Source organism: Amblyraja radiata, chromosome 5 (assembly GCF_010909765.2).
Source record: "Amblyraja radiata isolate CabotCenter1 chromosome 5, sAmbRad1.1.pri, whole genome shotgun sequence".
NCBI classification, from domain to species: Eukaryota; Metazoa; Chordata; class Chondrichthyes; order Rajiformes; family Rajidae; genus Amblyraja; species Amblyraja radiata.
Window position 1 is genome coordinate 71,954,421 of NC_045960.1, and position 21,296 is coordinate 71,975,716.

At 40.1% G+C, this 21,296-nt stretch overlaps 1 protein-coding gene across 1 annotated transcript; it reads left to right on the plus strand.

Moving 5' to 3' along the window:
• The first annotated feature begins 465 nt into the window (after positions 1 to 465).
• On the plus strand, positions 466 to 17,051 carry tdrd15 (tudor domain containing 15). The gene is made up of 4 exons (XM_033021531.1): positions 466 to 589; positions 5,796 to 9,766; positions 12,042 to 13,049; positions 16,613 to 17,051. Exons 2-3 carry the CDS (start codon positions 5,801 to 5,803, stop codon positions 13,038 to 13,040), a joined length of 4,965 nt encoding a protein of 1,654 aa, XP_032877422.1. The 5' UTR covers positions 466 to 589; positions 5,796 to 5,800; the 3' UTR covers positions 13,041 to 13,049; positions 16,613 to 17,051.
• Positions 17,052 to 21,296: the final 4,245 nt, after the last annotated feature.

The following is a 21,296-nucleotide window of genomic DNA, read 5'->3' on the forward strand; positions in this document are numbered from 1 at the left end:
CTAAAACACTTAAGTTTTAAACAAACCAAACAATTGCAAAACAAACATTTCAAAAATCCTACACTAATAACTTTATTCGGTGTATGCAGTTTCATTAAACTTGCATGAGGTGTCAATAAACAACATCAAAAGCTACCATTCAGATTGTGGATGTCCCACATGATTACAAATATGGATCTAAAAGATGCATTTCATAGATTTTTATTTTGTACTTGGATTTTTTTTAAAGGTGGGTTTAATGTCAGGTAGGCCCGTGAAAAATATTGCAGCATGTCCCCTGCACATGCATAATGTACATGGAAATTAACTCGTTTTCATTAGTTTATAAATAATAAATCCTCAAACTATGTCAAAGCTGCATTAGTTTTAATCTGCTTGCAAGCCAATTCTTCTATAGTTATTGAAATTTGAATTTGTACTGTGTATGATGGCATGATATCTGTTTTTGCATTTTATTTCAGATTTTATCACAGCTGGTTGCTGAAACGATTTGCTTTACCAGAGTTCCTTCAGAGTAACAACACATCAGGTGCTTGAAAAGAATGTGAAGCAAAATTGGGACAACTGAACAGAAGAGTCACCAGATAAGGTGCATTTTGAGGTTTTTGAATGGGCTAAGATTAAACAGGATGGAGAGTTTTAGAAAATAAATTTTAGAAAGCAGGACATTTCAATCTGAATACCAGGATATGGAAGCTTTGCCGTTTATTTTTTGCATAAAATATTCAGAGAAGCATCACCTGGTATTTGCATTATGCAGCCACTCTTGATATGAATGATGAACTCCAATCACAGGAAAGTTTACTGTTTAAGAAGGAACTGCAGATGCTGGAAAATCGAAGGTACACAAAAATGCAGTGCTGGCTCGAAGGGCCGAATGGCCTCCTCCTGCACCTATTTTCTATGTTTCTAAACTCAGCAGGTGCAGCAGCATCTATGGGGCGAAGGAGATAGGCAACGTTTCGGACCGAAGGGTTGAAACATAGAAATTAGGTGCAGGAGTAGGCCATTCGGCCCTTCGAGCCTGCACTGCCATTCAATATGATCATGGCTGATCATCCAACTCAGTATCCCGTACCTGCCTTCTCTCCATACCCCCTAATCCCCTTAGCCACAAGGGCCACATCTAACTCCCTCTTAAATATAGCCAATGAACTGGCCTCGACTACCCTCTGTGGCAGAGAGTTCCAGAGATTCACCACTCTCTGTGTGAAAAAGGTTCTTCTCATCTCGGTTTTAAAGGATTTCCCCCTTATCCTTAAGCTGTGACCCCTTGTCCTGGACTTCCCCAACATCGGGAGCAATCTTCCTGCATCTAGCCTGTCCAACCCCTTAAGAATTTTGTAAGTTTCTATAAGATCCCCTCTCAATCTCCTAAATTCTAGAGAGTATAAACCAAGTCTATCCAGTCTTTCTTCATAAGACAGTCCTGACATCCCAGGAATCAGTCTGGTGAACCTTCTCTGCACTCCCTCTATGGCAATAATGTCCTTCCTCAGATTTGGAGACCAAAACTGTACGCAATACTCCAGGTGTGGTCTCACCAAGACCCTGTACAACTGCAGTAGAACCTCCCTGCTCCTATACTCAAATCCTTTTGCTATGAAAGCTAACATACCATTCACTTTCTTCACTGCCTGCTGCACCTGCATGCCTACTTTCAATGACTGGTGTACCATGACACCCAGGTCTCGCTGCATCTCCCCTTTTCCTAGTCGGCCACCATTTAGATAATAGTCTGCTTTCCTGTTTTTGCCACCAAAATGGATAACCTCACATTTATCCACATTATACTGCATCAGCCAAACATTTGCCCACTCACCCAGCCTATCCAAGTCACCTTGCAGTCACCTAGCATCCTCCTCACAGCTAACCCTGCCCCCAGCTTAGTGTCATCCGCAAACTTGGAGATATTGCCTTCAATTCCCTCATCCAGATCATTAATATATATTGTAAATAGCTGGGGTCCCAGCACTGAGCCTTGCGGTACCCCACTAGTCACTGCCTGCCATTGTGAAAAGGACCCGTTTACTCCTACTCTTTGCTTCCTGTTTGCCAGCCAGTTCTCTATCCACATCAATACTGAACCCCCAATGCCGTGTGCTTTAAGTTTGTATACTAATCTCTTACGTGGGACCTTGTCGAAAGCCTTCTGGAAGTCCAGATACACCACATCCACTGGTTCTCCCCTATCCACGCTACTAGTTATATCCTCGAAGAATTCTATAAGATTCGTCAGACATGATTTACCTTTTGTAAATCCATGCTGACTTTGTCCAATGATTTCACCACTTTCCAAATGTGCTGCTTTCCCATCTTTAATAACTGACTCTAGCAGTTTCCCCACTACCGATGTTAGACTAACTGATCTGTAATTCCCCGTTTTCTCTCTCCCTCCCTTCTTAAAAAGTGGGGTTACGTTTTCTACCCGCCAATCCTCAGGAACTACTCCAGAATCCAAAGAGTTTTGAAAGATTATTACTAATGCATCCACTATTTCTGGAGCTACTCCCTTAAGTACTCTGGGATGCAGCCTATCTGGCCCTGGGGATTTATCGGCCTTTAATCCATTTAATTTACCCAACACCACTTCCCGGCTAACCTGGATTTCACTCAATTCCTCCAACTCCTTTGACCCACGGTCCCCTGCTATTTCCGGCAGATTATTTATGTCTTCCTTAGTGAAGATGGAACCAAAGTAGTTATTCAATTGGTCCGCCATATCCTTGTTCCCCATGATCAACTCACCTGTTTCTGACTGCAAGGGACCTACATTTGTTTTAACTAATCTCTTTCTTTTCACATATCTATAAAAACATTTGCAGTCAGTTTTTATGTTCCCTGCCAGTTTTCTTTCATAATCTATTTTTCCTTTCCTAATTAAGCCCTTTGTCCTCCTCTGCTGGTTTCTGAATTTCTCCCAGTCCTCCGGTATGCTGCTTTTTCTGGCTAATTTGTACGCATCATCCTTCGCTTTGATACTATCCCTGATTTCCCTTGTTATCCACGGATGCACTACCTTCCCTGATTTATTCTTTCGCCAAACTGGGATGAACAATTTTTGTAGTTCATCCATGCAGTCTTTAAATGTCTTCCATTGCATATCCACCGTCAACCCTTTTAGAATTAATTGCCAGTCAAGGGAACCTCAGAAGAAGGGTTTCGGCCCGAAACGTTGCCTATCACCTTCGCTTCATAGATGCTGCTGCACCCGCTGACTTTCTCCAGCATTTTTGTGTACCACAGGAAAGTTTACTTTGGGCAGTTAAAGATTTAATTTAATCTTAAAATGTAATATGAGTAAAATGCATTGTGATGATCGGTGAAGGCTAAAAATCTGCCTCTTTGAACTCTGCCAAACTGTTAAATATTTATATAAAATACAGGTGCACAACCTTTTATCCGAAATTCCAAATAACGAAAAGCTCCGAATAGCGGACATTTTTTCGGTCCTTGAAGAAAGGTCCTTGAAGACGTTCACCGAGGGCGGCCCGCATAGGTGACAGCGGAACCTCCGGTCGGTCCTCGAAGAAAGGGGAACTAAATCCCCATTCATAAAAGAGAAGGTGAGGGTATATTGCGCGGGAGGGTTAATAATTGACAATCTGCCGCTGCCTGCCCGCTGAGTTAAAAAGTTCCCAGGGTAGACTCACGATACACAGTGTATCGTGAGTCTTGCGTGGGAACTTTTTAACTCAGCGGGCAGGCAGCAGCAGATTGTCGCTCCCTTCAGTTTTACCCCACCTACACCCCTCTGCTTCCCGGCCATGTGTGTGACCCCTTCCCTCCCCTCTCCAGCTCCTTGCCCATTGCACCGGCGCGGGGGCTTTGCACTGTCTTCATGTCGGCGATGCCAGCAGGTCAGTGCCAGTCACTGGAGACGTCAAGACCAACGGGACACCGACCCCCAGGCCCACTGCATGCATGGAGATCCCAGAGACCCACAGCCAGCAGCAGCCCAGCCCCGTTCCAACTCCAGAGGAACACGCTCCCCGTAGGGACAGAAGCTGATGGTGTGCAAGGTACGTCTTGTTCTTGGGGTTGCGGATGAGGGGGCGCAGCTCGGGCTGTGACGTCTCCGGCCAGGAGCTGAGACTGGAGAACTGTACCGCCCTTGCAGGAGAGTGGGGTTGTTTGCAGTTGCAGTGGGAGGGGGCAAGGGTGGTACAGTTCCCAGTCTCAGCTCCTGTCCAGGGGGGTGGCCGGAGACGTCAGGACCAACGGGACACCGACTGCAAGCACGGAGATCCCAGAGACTCACAGCCAGCAGCAACTCTAGCCCAGCCCCGCTCCAACTCCAGAGGAACCCGGGTTGCGGATGAGGGGGCGCAGCTCGGGCTGTGGGCGAACTGCCACTTGTCGCTGTAGCGGCCCATCGGGGAGCGGGTTCCTGTTGGTCCTGACGTCTCCGGCCACCCCCCTGGACAGGAGCTGAGAGACGTCAGGACCACCAGAAGCCGCTCCCCGATGGGCCGCTACGGCGACATGTGGCAGTTCGCCCACAGCCCGAGCTGCGCCCCCTCATTGGGACACTGACCGCCAGGCCCACTGCAAGCACGGATATCCCAGATCAGCAACTCCAGCCCAGCCCCGCTCCAACTCCAGAGGAACACGCTCCCCGTAGGGGCAGAAGCTGATGGTGTGCAAGGTACATCTTGTTCTTGGGGTGGCGCAGCTCGGGCTGTGGGCGAACTGCCACTTGTCGCCGTAGCGGCCCATCGGGGAGCGGATTCCTCTGGAGTTGGAGGGACAGGGAGACACAGCTGCTTTTAAGAATGGTGGGCAATCACTTCCAAAGTTCTGCCCACACAGTCAGTACACCTCTCCTACACTTGTCTCCCGCACTAAGATCATCTCGCAGAGAATGATCCCAGCCTAACCCTCCCTATTCTCTCCTATTCTGCAAGAAAAAACTACATTGAAGACTCAAACTCGCGATCGAGTAACTGCCGGGATCGAGGCGCAAACTCGCGACCTTGCGGATATAAGCCGAGCACTCTACCACTGAGCCAGCCGTTAAAATCTACGCTAAAAATCTTCCATTCCGAAAGCCGAAAAATTCAAAATTACGAAAAGTGTCTGGTCCCAAGGCTTTCGGATAAAAGGTTGTGCACCTGTACTACAAATGTTGAAAATCTAAAATTAATCAGAAAATGCTGGAAATATGCAGCAGGTCAGAAGACCTTCGAAAAGAAACGAAGAAATTCCATTTCCCTTCACAGATGCTATCTGGTCTGCTGAGTTCTTCGAGCAGTTTATTTTTTTTAATATATTAGAATGTATTTTCTTTCAGGATCATGTATCATGTACCAAATATCTGTTGTGCCAAAATAACTCTTTCCATTGTGATGGCTAATATTTATGCATTAATCTGAGCAAAAACAGATTAAAACGTTTGTACACTGCTAATGCCATGTTTTTCTGTATAACATCATAAAAAAGACTATTGGCAGGCAGTATGAGAAATGTCTTTATAAAATGCAATTTGTAATGCAAACTCTTTAATTCAAACTTTGTACAACAGAGTTTGTGTGCCATTGTTAATATTTTATGTAATGTTTCTGAAAACTAGGTGAATGGCCAAAGAGAACAAAGTCATGTCATATATCTTGCTTCGTCTGCCATTTAGATGGTTTAAATCTATACACTTAACCCTTGAGTTCTGTGATCAAATATCCAACCATATGTGTGTTTTAAATGTAGGATTGACCTACAGATCTTATAACACAAGATCAGCTATTAGCTATTATATTCTGCTTGCTATGATCTAATTTTTTTAAATCTTTTGGTTTTAGGCCTTATGTGTTCACCATTTACTTCATCGTCCTACATGGTGCACCTTGATCTGACTGTAACCCATGTTGACTGTCATCCAGAAAACATACTGGTATATTTTTGGGCGCAGTACTGCAACATATGTGAATTGGACTATCATATATTACATACTGAGATTCAGAATGCAACGAAGACCAGTGCTGATATTGCAGTTGATGAGTTTTGTTTTGCAGAGGATCCTTACCAAGGTGTATGGTATCGAGGAAGGATAATAAGAAAACATGAAGATGCGTATGAGGTTTTCCTCCTAGATGTTGGGGCGGTCTTGATAGTTGATGCTGGGCACATTGCTCCTGCCTCTCAGAATCTGTTTCAACTGCCCCCAAAAATAGTATGTGGTGTATTTTCAAATATAGTTCCTGTAAGAAGAATATGGTCCCCAATGGCTCTCAAATATTTTGCATCATTGGCATCCTCTCAAATCAAAGGTTATGTTGAAGATTCCTTAATGAACCAAATTGTTTTAGTAGAAGTCCCAACTGTTAATCAAAAACTCCTTGAACTTGGCGTAGCAAAAATTCTTGATGGCAACACTTTCCATTTCCTATTGAATATATCTGAAGATTTACTGAGATATCCCGGTTATAAACATTCTAAAATTAAAAGAACAAATGTAGAATGCTGGAGACCTGTGCTGGATAACACCATTACATTATCATCAAGTTTTCAACATATTGTGAATGTTTTCAGTCCAAGTTTGCAAGCTGGTGTTATAGAATCAGTAAGAATTACATGTGCATCAGGACTTCATAACTTTTACAGCCAACTGCAAAAACTGACTTCAGAGCTAGAAACGATGATGAAAGATATGCATTATTATTATGAAAACCAAGAAGAAGATTTAAATGATGAACATCTTAATAATTTTGGTGCACTCTGTGCTGCAAAAGGTAAAGATGGAAAATGGTACAGGGGAATTGTAAAGCAGCTGTTAACTTCTGGCCAAGTAGAAATTTGGTTTGTGGATTTTGGAAATTCAGCAATTGTATTTCCTCATCATATTAAAAAATTGATGCCAGTTTTTTTCATGATGCCTTTGATGTCATTTCCCTGTGCACTAACTGGCTTAGCAAACCAAACAAAAGACTGGATACATTTACAGAAAGAAATTTTTAAGCAATCCTTGTTTGACGAAGGATTACACATTCGTATTGATTCCTACTCCTGCAAAGAACATCTATACTTTGTTACACTCTGTGATCCCAAAAACATTAATATCCATCAGATGACTGAAAAGTTGTCAGCAATTAAACAGAAAACTGAAAGTGTCCCAAAGGTGATTGCAAGTAAGGATACAAGCAAACAATTTGTAACATTTTCAGGAACGATGATAAGCACAACTGGAAATCTGGCGAGTAATGCAATGCATTATAGTTTAAGATCTGCTGAGATGAAAGTAAATGCTTCCTATGTTGGATTTGTTGAATATGTTATTAATCCATCTGACTTTTGGATTCGCACATCAGAATACAATCACAAATTTGAATGTTTAATGAACAACATTGAAGTTAATAACAACAAAATTGACATAAATGAAGGACTCATCCAAAAACCAATGGCTGGCTTATTTTGCTGTGCAAGATACAGTAAAGATCTACATTACTACAGAGCAATTATTACTGATGTACTTGACAACTGCCTAAAAGTATTTTTTGTTGATTTTGGAAATACTGAAATTGTAGATTTTACTGCTGTAAAATCTCTGCTTCCCCAATATAAACATTTGCCATCTTTGGCTATGAACTGTTCAATTGCTCGTGTTTTTCCTATTGAGGAAGTGTGGACTAATGATGCCACTGACTACTTTAAAAAAGCTGTATTTAACAGAGAACTTTTAATCAAAGTAGTCTCAAAACAAGGAAACAGATATATAGTCGATGTTCGAGACACACAATGCATGGATCAGCCATCTGTGAGTGCACTGATGCTTCAGGCTGGATATGCTGACTTTTGGAATGTAAAGGCAGACGATAATTTGCCTCAACAAAATCATAAACTGAAGTATTCAGGAAATAAAGCAATCAAGCTAACCAAAAGTGAAACAAGGATATGCACAGATAAAAACTCCAAGGGGAATAAATTGTGCGTCGTTCCAGTTTCTCACACTAAGCTGCCAACTGTAATGATGAAAAATAGTATTTCAAATGCACCTCTTACTATGTCAACACAGACTCAAGAATTTTTGGTAGCATCTCCATTCAGACAAAAAGTGTTTAAACTTGGGTCTGATCTTGATGTGAGAGTGTCTCATATAAATTCTCCAGCAGAATTTTGGTGTCGACTGCAAAGTAAATCAGATCAACTTGAGTTGCTTATGAAGAGTATCCAACTTTATTACAGTATTCCAAGGGAGACTGTTCAACCTAAACATACTGGGTGTGTTGCAAAATGCTCCAAGGATGGAAAGTGGTATAGAGCAGCAGTTATTCAAAGAAATATCCAAGAGGTTACTGTATTGTTTGTTGATTATGGTATCCAACAAAGAACGGCTATGAGTAACCTTTGTGCTATTAATCCAACATTTCTTCAGCTGGAAGGGCAAGCTTTTAGATGCACTCTTAACAGCAAAATTCAGTCCCAAAATAAAGACCCTGATGTTTGGGATCAAGTGTCCAGTAACACGTTTAAGCAGATTATTGCCAACATGTTGTCATCTGGCATGGGTCTGAAATGCACAATACTTGCAATGGTTTTGTTGGATGGAAAGGGACTGTGTAATGTAGTAGATCTTCATGCTCCATATATTAATGTATGCCAACTACTTTTGGACTTGGGGTTAGCCACAAATGTCAAATCAACATTTTTATTCAATTCTTCAATTCAATTGTTAACATTTTGTTACAGTGGTCATGGCATAAAAATAGGAAGTGAAGAAAAAGTCTATATAACACATGCTTCTAGTCTATCAAAATTCTATTGCCAACTTGAGAACAATACTGTGGTTGTGGATAAACTAATGACTGATGTTAACTTTATAAGTAAACAAATACAAGAACAAAAATTGGACTTGAGCAAGACCTCTTTGTGCTTAGCTAAATATTTTGAAGATGGCCAGTGGTATCGTGCTCTAGCCTGTTCTGTGCAGTCGCCTGCACATTTTAGAGTATTCTTCATAGACTATGGAAACACAGAAATAGTTGACAAAAATGATGTGGTTCCAATTCCGCTGGAAGCAAAGGAACTGTTATCAATACCTATACAAGCAGTGAAGTGTTGTTTGTATCTTCCTGTTCAGAAACTGCCTGATGACATTATCACCTTATTTAAAGAGACTGTGATGGGAAAGCAACTGAAAGCCTTTGTTGTAGCAAAGAAATCTGATGGTCAGTTGGTTCTTGACCTTTATGATGGCAATGTAAAAATCACTACTAAAATAACAGACCACCTTACTGGAAGCGAGAGGAGATGCCTTGATGATGAACGGTGGCAACGTACCAATTTCTACCTAACAAATGTAGTCAAATTCTCAGAACAAATGAGTAAGCAACCTGGTTATTTTGTGCACTTGATAAACGAAACAAAAGGACTGATCAGTTCCTTCCCGAGAGCAGACCTATGCCATAGGGGATGTAAAAATAAAGACCAGAACAGTTCTCTTAATATAGAAAATGCACATCATAAAAGAAGGGATAAAAGTAGAACCTCTAAACACGGCCGACAGAAAATTGCACCAAAATATAATTTACATCCAGCAAAATTGCGGAAAGCATGCACCATAAAGAACTCGAGTGGAACAGTGCATCTAGACAAGACCAGATACCATGTATGGAAGACCAAGATGATACTTTGTGTGATTAATTCTGGAGAAATATCAACACCAACTATACTTTGTTTTCCTGCGCAAAACATTGCTGCATTATCAGATGTTAAGCATAGTTTTGAAATGGTTTGTCGAAGTAGGAAGAGAACTCCTGCAAAATCGTTTACTCAAGTAGGTACCTAATTTGTACAGTGATCTGACCACCAGGTTAAAGTTTGAAAAAATAATTTAACATGCAAATGTTTTTTCACCTTCCTCATATGCAGCAAGTAATTAAAAACAGTCGATTGGCGCAAATGGTGGAGTAACTCAGCAGGGCGGGCAGCGTCTCTGGGTAGAAGTAATGGGTGATGTTTCTGGTTGAGACCCTTCCTCTGACCTGAAACGACACACATGCCTTCCATCCAGAAATGCTGCCTATCCCGCTGAGTTACTCCAGCATTTTGTGTCTACCGTATAAACTAGCATCTGCAGTTCTTGTCTACACATTGAAAACAGGTCCACTGATAATACAAAAAAAATAAGTGGTATGGTAATTCCTGTAGTGGGACTGAAATATTTCAAGAATCCTCTCTCGATGGATGTTAAGGATAATAATAATAATAATAAATTTTATATTTAATGGGCGCCTTTCATACAAAATCTCAAGGACACCTTACATAGTAATCGGAATAAAAACATATAATCGGAGTAAAACAAGTAATTAAAGACATCACAATGACACAAATTAAAAACAGAATTCAATCCAAAAACAGAAAATCAAAAACACAGTGTGAAGAGAGAGCAGCGGCAACCAATTCGTGCCAGCGTCCACTCTCCCTTCACGGCAGCCATCTTGGACACAGACCTACAAGACTACAGTTAGACAAAAAAAAAAATCATCCCCCCACAGTGGATAGCACTGTGGAGGAAGGCACAATGTCCAGTCCCCACCCCATGTTCACCCCAAAGTCAGGCCTATTGGGGCCACCGCAGTTGCCTCTACGGAGGCCCGATGTCCCTGGCCGTTCTCACCGGGTGGTCTTGCCCCGGCGTCGGGAGAGTCCTTTCGGCGGCTGGGCCACTTGGAACGGCCGCTTCTTGGTTGGAGCCCGCGGCTGCCGAAGCCGACAAGGCCGCGCCGGTTTGGCTCTCCTAGGCTCCAGATGAAAAAGTCGGCGACCGCTCTCCTCACTGCCGCCTTGCCGCCTCTACGCACGCCGCCTCTCCGCACGCCGCCTCTCCGCTCCGCAAACCCGCAGCCCGGAGATGTTGCTCACGGCGGTCCAGCTCGCCAGAGCTCCAGCGCGGCGACCCAGGCAAGGCATCGCCCGCTCCACTCCGCTCCAGCGCTCCAATGCAGTGCCGCCACGCAGGCCGAGGTGCTGGGTGGTTCCCGCCAAGAAACGGCGCTCCAAGCCCGCTGGTAGGCCACGACGACGGGTCGACGGGCAGCCCGGAAAAAAGGCTGCCACACCGACCAGGTAGGGACCTATAAATAAAGTAACACCTACCCCCCCACATTAAAAGACCATATCCCCTACAAACAAAAAAACAGGACTCACTAAAAACTAAAAAAAAACGAATTTTAGACGGACGGCTGCTGCTAGCAGCCGTTCACCAAGATGGCTCCTCCTCCTTTTTCAAGGATGAACCTTTGGAAAATAGAGCTTGGTATTGTGCAATTGGAAAATACAGCAAGTTAAGTTGCCTTTAAAGTTTGTGCAGGAAGGAACTGCAGATGCTGGTTTACACCAAAGATAGGCACAAAATACTGGACAAACCTGCCTTTAAATTTAATTGATCTTGTTAATGCAGCAGGTATTGATTTGGGTAATTATAAATTAGATTTGTGTAAGAAACATTTGCCATAGGCAATATTGCATGAAGCTCAAGCTAATGACAGGTGCACGGAAGCTGTTTATTTTTTGCAAATGAGCTATCAAGGAAATTTACTATTCGTGATTTTGTTCAGTGTTTTCATTAATTGTAGAAAAAGCTTCTTAGATTTGAGACTAAATTACCAACTGGAAAATTCTCAGAAAATGGGTTGGCAATCATTACATCTTCCAGTCAGGAAGCTTTGATTCAGAGCAGAGCTGAAATACAATGATTGATTTCTGAGCTGTCTGCCTTTACAGTATGTAAAGGATTAGACCTGAAAAACCAGATCACGATATGAAGAACTGACAAAAAAATTGTCTTGAGCATCAATAAAAGAATCAACAAGCTTGAATTTTGCACTTTAAAAAATATAATTATGTTGATAAAGAGTAATCTATAATAAAACTATTTTATGAGGAAGATAATATAATGATACATTTTGAGATTGTATTGCAGAATCATAAAATACAAGGTTTCTGTACATTCACATTAATCAAAATATTGTGATATTGGAATGTCAATGAAATAGAAATAAGGAATTTTTGAAACGTGCCTAACATTTCTTGTAATTATGTTTGACCAGAATTCCAACAGATTGAGCGGAATGTTTGGTTGTGGCATTTTGGAAGTTGATGCTGCTTCGCTTTCTAAAAAACACACAAAATTGGTCCATGCAAACGATGTCACCATTATATTGAAAGATTGCTTGCTTGATTTGGACGGATGGATGAATAAAATGGCTTTTGCAGATATGAACGTCGCAACAGCGGTTAATCATTATATGCCATCAAAACCTTTGCTTTCTGCTGCGAGTAACATGACATGCTTATCAACGTTGAACCTAATTGCATGTGGCCTCATCCAGCCAACTAAAGAATACTGCAGCTTTGCTACTTCTGTGATTGATCCATCGGAATTCTATATTCAACTGTATGATACATTTGATGTGATGATAACCCTCTATTCATTACTGACAGAGTTACCAGAAAAGTTTCAAGCATTATCTCTAGATTCCTTGAATCCTGGTACAACTTGTCTAATCAAATTTGTCAATGATAAGCAGTGGTACAGGGCTGAAATTTGCACAATGTCACAACAGGTAGTTCATGCCAGAGCTGTTGATTATGGACATTATATCTTCATCCAGCCTTCAGATTTTAGCAAAATAAGGGTACTTATTAAAGAACTTCCTGAAATACCATGCTTAACTAATCCCTGCAGTTTAAATGGAGTTGTGCCTGCAATAAGAGATTTTTGGACAGATAAAGCTATCACCTTCTTTCAACATTCTTTGAACAAGCCAAATTTGACTGTTATTTTCAGACGGCATTTTACTGAGTTAGCCTGGGAAGAGGACCTTGTTATAAATAACAAGTGTGTGGCAGTAGATTTAGTTGATGCTGGGCTTGCTGAATTTCTGAAAGGAATTATTAACTTCTCCACGAGATGTACATTCAGTTCTGCAGAAGTTTTTCGGACTATGACTGTTCCCATCTTCAAACGTCAATTTGATAAACATGGTGACCTGCAAATTTATCAAGGAATTAGTCCATCTATGAGAAATATGAAGCTATCTGTTTAACAACAAAAGGTGAGTACTAATTTTCCAACATAATTATTTTGTAATGAATGTCATTTTCACATCTTATTTGTAACTAATGAAAAAGACCTTACAAATTGAATTAGATAATTTAAAAATGCCAGTGTTTTTGGTGTACTTGATTACTGATTGATACGACTTAAATAATTATTTTGCTTTAATTCCTGAATGATTACTCCAATAACTTTATAGGGTCGTCATTTTTTAAAGAATATGGATGAGAAATTCATTTTTAGTATCAATTTCTTTCATGCTCCTTTCAACTACTTTTTGCACACACTTTTATCCTTTGTCACAATTTCTTATTGCTTTAATATTTCAAGTACTTGTCGAGTGAAGTGAACCAATGTGTTACACGTGTGTATATATATAAGTGTGATTTATAGTAGCCGTAGTTAAGCAACGGTAACACCAGCAGCAGTCGTGATACAAATTAAAGGTAAAGCAAGGAGATTAGTAAGTCAAGGTCACTTCAAAGAATGGGTGCAAACTGACAACAATTTCTACTCTTGATATAGAATAGCACCTCATATTCTACTTGGGTGACTTAAACCCAGCCGTATGAACATTGAATTCTTCAGTTTTAAGTAATACCCCTCTTTCCCCTTCTCTCTTCCCAGTGTGTGCTCATTTTCCCATGATCCCACTTCTTTCTCCATCCCGATCCCCTTCCACCTATTTCCCTCCCACAGCCTTTTTACTTTTCATTGCGAGCCTTTGTCACTTACTCCACCTATCTGCCAATCAAAGCATTCCCTCACCTGTATGGACCTATTTACTTGGCAGTGTTTGTCACAGCCTCGCCTCTTTCCTGATGATGGCCTGCTGTTACCCCAGCACTTTTTGTTTTGCTAGAGATTTTGCAACATCAGTCCAGTGGTATTAAAACATCCCAATATAATAGAACAAGCATTGTGATTTAGAAGCCTATTGCTGATCCTGTTTCTTTGGATAAGAGGATTTCATGCTGTTGCTTTGTTTAAAATTATAGCCAGTTGAACACTTCTTTGTTTCTATCTATGTTTCTATGTTTGTTACACCAGCTGTTTTGTAAAAAACACGTCTGTTTTGCATCTCAAATGTTTTATCACTTATTTTAGCATTATTAATGTCACTTAATAGCTGAATGGCTATTTCTCTTTATTTAACTTGAAATCCAACCCTATAATTACATTTAAAACAATTTGTTGAACAACAGACTGATTTAACCAATTAAAATGAAAGGATATATGCACAATGGAAATAAAGAAAATATTGTTGATAGTGGTGGGGTATTACAAAAGGACAGATAGGAAAAATAACTGTTGAATAAACATTGTATTTAAATTTACTATTTGCATTAGCAAGGTTTCATAGTTTTAATTACCTTTCTGGAATTTCAAAATCGGATTTTGCATTCAATCCAAAACTTATCCCATTAGTGCAATCCTTGTAGCCTATTCCTGGAGCCCTAATTTGGCAAGTTTAATTTGTACTTGCCATACTCAGCAGCCAGAATGCATGACAAACCCGTGCTTGAGTGGTCAGCAGAGTGCAGCTCAAATCACCTAGAAAATTATTACAAATTGCTGTTGTGGCATTGGTCTTTCTCTGGATTATTGAATAATTTACTGAGTTTGCTCTCTGTTTGGACTGTTGGACTCTCGCTGTGACATAGTTAATTCGTCCTGCATTATTTTTAAAGAAACGATACTTGATAGAGTATTTCTTTAAGCATTAATTTCATTGAAGGATAATTGAATTGTCCCTGTCTGCTTCATTTATCATCCTTCTAATTTTGAATTTAAAATTGAAATTTGATGCGTCAGCTATTTGATTTGGTAAAGGCAATGTCATTTATCTCCCCTCTGTACCAACAGGTCACAATGACCTAGTGTGCACCTTGAACATCTGTGTAACTTTAAGTTAAACAAAGTTCATTGAGCAAGAGGACTGAAATAAATTTTCAACATAGTTATTTTGCTCTGTGTACTATTTGCTTTTTTGAATTAAATTCAGTTTAACTTTTGTAAGTTGTTATATTTCAACTTATTTTAATGTAACTACAAAAAACAGATGATGGGGATGGAGTTTTCAGTTTTGTTTGGATAAATCTAGCAAAATCCAGGGTAAAATATTGCCTTAGATTTTGCTTTCTCGCAATCTGCGTATTTTTAAATATCAAAAGATGAAAAAAATAATTTGCAGTTAGAATCAGATGGCTTCTGAAAAATCAAACATACAGTGCCATCTAGTGTCATTTAAATGGTATTGTTTCCCTTTGCTGTATCATGTTTAAGCCATGGAGATCTGAATTTGCATTTCCAGATGGGTCAATTCAATTTAAATACAATTGAACTTCTATTGGACATGCTTCTCAATTTTTGATCACTGTTCAAATTTGGGGGAAGAAACAGTCTTCTACCTGGGCAGATTTTAATGGTCCAACCCACTTTGTCTATCGAGTAAAATAAAGTAACTTGGATGCTTTTTGTTGTTAAGGGAACACAGCAGGCAGCAATTCACTTTCTTATTTGTTGATCAGTTGTACTTATCACACTTCTATCATTTCAATTAGGAATATTATTGTAGTTTTGATTCTAATATATTTGGAATTGTGTTACTGATTCAAACTTGGGATTAATTCTAGATTATTGAATGAACGATTGAATTGATTGAAAGGTACAGAATGACCCTTCTGCTCACCAAGTCCACATCAACTATTGATCACCTGTACACAATAGTTCCATGTTATCCCACTTTTCTAGCCACTCCCTACACACTCTTAGCAATTTACAGATGCCTATTAACCCACAAACTTGCACATCTTTGGGACGTGGGAGGAAGCCGAGAACCTGGAGAAAACCATGTAGTCACAGAGAACGTGCAAACTCCATAGCGACAACACCCGAGGTCAGGATTTAACCCAGTCTCTAGCGCTGAGGCAGCAGCTCTACCAGCTGCGCCACTATGCTGCCCAATGTGAGGTACTACCTACTTATACTACCCAATAAAACTGATTACTATATGAAGTTAGGAATTTTATTCATTTCGAATTGTTTTTTAGTGGGTAGGAGAAGATAGTTTAAAAACCACAATTCTTTTGTTTTGATTTTGCATTATTCCCACCCCTAAACCTGTCCAAAATTGAACTGTTCAATTAAATTGTTAAAACACTTTATGCATTAACAATTTTAGGAAAGCAATTGCTGGCAAAGACATTTAGAGTTATTTTAAGTAATATAGTCAGTTCTCTTAAACAATGTATGATTAATAATTTTGTGTGATGTAATAAATATTAATTTTCCTAAGTGTAAATAACATTGTTCAGTTAATAAATTGTTAGCATGTTTAGATGTGTAGCTGTTAAATCTACCTACGTAATTTAATTTCATCAAAAATAATGTAATCTTGCCAGTTATATTTGAACCAAAATGTCATATGCTATACTCAAAGTGGAAATGTTTAATTTGATTATCACCTTCATTAAATGTGTATTCGTTTAAACTAATATCTGTAATTGAACATATATATACGGAATTAAGCATTGTTATTAATGTGATTACTTTTTTCAGATATGAGACAACTTTCTGAAGATGTCTTCACCCAAAAAGCATTGATCAAGACTGGCCTTTGCTATACAAATGTTCACTGACATGCGCTGCATTGAATCATGATCAGAATTGATTGGAGAGTTTTGAGATTACAAATAATAATGAGGGAATGTGTAGAATATTACTTTGAAATTTTCCACACTATTTCATTGAAGGATATCATAAATACAAATGTACTTAATCTGGTACTAGGGTTAATTGTAAAACAAGTTTAAACAATCGTTACAAGTTAGTGAAAACAAAGAATCTCACCAAGATTGGAATGTGGATTTTGTTTTGAAACAATATTTGTAGATTTATTTTGTTGAAGTTAGCAAGTTTAAATGTACTTAATTAGTAATGGAAACTGTTATTTGTACACAAATGCTTGAAGATTTTAAATTAAAATCTGAAACACTGATTAAAGTATCCATTATATCTTGAGAAATCTTGTAATTTGCAGGGTTTTGAATTGTAATCTAAATCTTTTGCAATACCTTTTTTTCTGCTGCATCTTAGATCTGAGATGCTGTGGGAATAGTTTCACCAGAAGGATTATAGCGGTTCAATAAATGATCTCAAGTGATCACTGGTAAAAATATTGAAAAGCAGGGGATGTTTTACTGCCAGAGAATTGGACAACATGTATTATTCCCATGTGTGTCTCTAAAACAAACTAAATATTCATGGAACCAAAGACTAGATAGTGTAATATTACTGCCCCCAAATGGGTTTTTTCTTCTAAGATGTAATAGAAACAAAATTTGAAACCAAAATTATAATAGTGGTCGCCATGTATTTCAAAAGTGGAAGACAATGCTGAGATAAACAGGAAGAATAGTAAAGGGTAATTTTGCAGAAATAATACATTTAGTTGCTCAAAACACGCGAGGCACCACATTTTTTTATGCTTGGAGCATTTAATGCTCCAGGACCTGTAGCAGATTGGATGGCAAATTAGATACTGCACAGAAATGTGTTAGGATTAGTGAAACGTGGGGAGTAGTATTAGCTTGACGTATTGAATTGAAATCCTAAGTATAAATTTACAAATTGCAAATAACTGATAACAAAAATAAGTTGTGAATGTGTTTACTGCTGAAGATTAACATCGTGTAAGGTAACATTCATGAACTCAGACAAAATAATTTCAAATTAGTTAAATGTGACATCTTGTACTTTGCTAAAATGGAATGGGGATGTGTGGGGCAGGTAGGTGGTGGTGAAGGTGAGAGGTGCTGGACATATACTCAAACTAAACAGGGATCCAATTGGGAAAATAATCTTCTGTGGAACTTTGTTTTCACATTCAACTTTATGTATATTTTACTTTATATTAAGAGACCCATCAGAGATCCTTAAAAGTTTGCAGGGCAGCCTCAGGGTGGAAGCAGTAAAGGTAGGTAAAACATGCCATTCCAAAAATTAACTAGGCGAAGGGATCTACAATTTTCCCTGGTTATATAAGCATAACCCTTTGTAGCATAATTCTGTCTCAAGCGAGGCTCAAGCTATGGAGTGGATTAGATCATTTTATGTGGACAAAAGGTGAGTTCCAATTACTGTGAAGCCATTGGAAGAAGTCATTTGGTTTATGGATCAAGTGACCAGACACTGTTTTCTATGCCAGAATAATCAGTAGTTTCTGTTATAACACCTGTTTTAAGGGTGAAGAGTATTTGATTGTCATATGCACTGCGAGCGGAATAATGACATTCTTACATGCTGCAGTTTTACAGGCACATTAAATGATACCACACATACAATAAAGTATCAATTATAGGAGGCAACAGGACCAAAATAGTGCAAGCCGTCATGCGATCTAGTACAAAATTCACAGTGGTTCACTGCCGAGGAAGGGGTGTGGTTAGGGTTGCGCAGGGTAGTTCAGGAGCCTGATGAATGATCAGAAGTTGTTCTTAAACGTAGAAACAGAAAATAGGTGCAGGAGTCGGCCATTCGGCCCTTCGAGCCTGCACCGCCATTCAATATGATCATGGTTGATCATCCAACTCAGTATCCTGTACCTGCCTTCTCTCCATACCCCCTGATCCCTTTAGCCACAAGGGCCACATCTAACTCCCTCTTAAATATAGCCAATTAACTGGTCTCAACTACCTTCTGTGGCAGAGAATTCCACAGATTCACCACTCTCTGTGTGAAAAATGTTTTTCTCATCTCGGTCCTAAAAGACTTCCCCCTTATCCTGAAACTGGACTTCCCCAACATCGGGAACCATCTTCCTGCATCTAGCCTGTCCAACCCCTTAAGAATTTTGTAAGTTTCTATAAGATCCCCCCTCAATCTTCTAAATTCTAGCGAGTACAAGCTGAGTCTATCCAGCCTTTCTTCATATGAAAGTCATGCCATCCCAGAAATCAGTCTGGTGAACCTTCTCTGTACTCCCTCTATGGCAAGAATGTCTTTCCTCAGATTAGGAGACCAAAACTGTACACAATACTCCAGGTGTGGTCTCACCAAGGCCATGTAGAACCTCCCTGCTCCTATACTCAAATCCTTTTGCTATGAATGCTAACATACCATTCGCTTTCTTCAAGAGGGAGTTAGATGTGGCCCTTGTGGCTAAAGGGATCGGGGGGCATGGAGAGAAGGCAGGTACAGGATACTGAGTTGGATGATCAGCCATGATCATATTGAATGGCGGTGCAGGCTCGAAGGGCCGAATGGCCTACTCCACCTATTTTCTATGTTTCACTGCCTGCTGCACCTGCATGCCTACTTTCAATGACTGGTGTACCATGACACCCAGGTCTCGTTACATCTCCCCTTTTCCTAATCGGCCACCATTCAGATAATAGTCTACTTTCCAGTTCTAGCCACCAAAGTGGATAACCTCACATTTATCCACATACTGCATCTGCCATGCATTTGCCCACTCACCCATCCTATCCAAGTCACCTTGCAGCCTCCTACCATCCTCCTCACAGCTAACACTGCCCCCAGCTTCGTGTCATCCGCAAACTTGGAGATGGTGCATTTAATTCCCTCGTCCAAATCATTAATGTATATTGTAAATAGTTGGGGTCCCAGCACTGAGCCTTGAGGTAAACCACTAGTCACAGCCTGCCATTCTGAAAAGGACCCATTTACTCCTACTCTTTGCTTCCTGTCTGCCAGCAAGTTCTCTATCCACATCAATACTGAACCCCCAATACCGTGTGCTTTAAGTTTGCATACTAATCTCTTATGTGGGACCTTGTCGAAAGCCTTCTGAAAGACCAGATATAACACATCCACTGGGTCTCCCATCCACTCTACTAGTTGCATCCTCGAAAAATTCTATAAGATTCATCAGATGATATACCTTTCATAAATCCATGATGACTGTCCAATGATTTCACCACTTTCCAAATGTGCTGCTATCCCATCTTTAATAACTGACTCTAGCATTTTCCCCACTACCGATGTTAGACTACCTGGTCTGTAATTCCCCGTTTTCTCTCTCCCTTTTTAAAAAGTGGGGTTACATTAGCTACCCTCCAATCCTCAGGAACTACTCCAGAATCTAAAGAGTTTTGAAAAATTATCACTAATGCATCAACTATTTCTGGGGCTACTTCCTTAAGTACTCTGGGATGTATCCTATCTGGCCCTGGGGATTTATCGGCCTTTAATCCATTCAATTTACCTAACACCACTTCCCGACTAACCTGGATTTCACTCAGTTCCTCCATCTCATTTGACCCCGGGTCGCCTGCTATTTCCGGCAGATTATTTATGTCTTCCTTAGTGAAGACAGAACTAAAGTAGTTATTTAATTGGTCTGCCATGTCCTTGTTCCCCATGATCAAATCACCTGTTTCTGACTGCAAGGGACCTACATTTGTTTTAACTAATCTTTTTCACTTCACATATCTATAAAAACTTTTGCAGTCAGTTTTTATGTTCCCTGCCAGTTTTCTTTCATTATCTATTTTCCCTTTCCTAATTAAGCCCTTTGTCCTCCTCTGCTGGACTGAATTTCTCCCAGTCCTCTGGTAGGCTGCCTTTTCTGGCTAATATGTATGCTTCATCTTTTGTTTTGATACTATCCCTGATTTCCCTTGTTATCCACGGATGCACTACCTTCCCTGATTTATTATTTTGCCAAACTGGGATGAACAATTGTAGTTCATCCAAGCAGTCTTTAAATGCCTTCCATTGCATTTCCACCGTCAACCCTTTAAGAATCAATTGCCAGTCTATCTTGGCCAATTCATGTCTCATACCCTAAAAGTTACCTTTCTTTAAGTTCAGAACCCTTGTTTCTGATTTAACAATGTCACTCTCCATCCTAATGAAGAACTCAACCATATTATGGTCACTCTTGCCCAAGGGCCACACACAACAAGACTGCTAACTAACCTGAAGTCTGCCATGTCCTTGTTCCCCATGTAGGTCCCTTGCAGTCAGAAACAGGTGATTTCATCATGGGGAACAAGGACATGGCAGACCTAAGTCTGAAGAAGGGTTTCGGCCCGAAACGTCGCCTATTTCCTTCGCTCCATAGATGCTGCTGCACTCGCTGAGTTTCCCCAGCAATTTTGTGTACCTTCGATATTCCAGCATCTGCAGTTCCTTTTTGAACACTGCTAACTAACCCTTCCTTGTTACTCAATACCCCGTCTAGAATAGCCTGCTCTCTCGTTGGTTCCTCTACATGTTG

What these genes read in the sequence shown, in the direction of transcription:
- tdrd15 (XM_033021531.1), top strand. Translation starts at nt 5,801, where the DNA reads ATGTGTTCACCATTTACTTCATCGTCCTACATGGTGCACCTTGATCTG. An exon ending in CTGCAAAATCGTTTACTCAA is followed by an intron (nt 9,767 to 12,041) that starts GTAGGTACCTAA and finishes ATGTTTGACCAG; the next exon opens with AATTCCAACAGATTGAGCGG.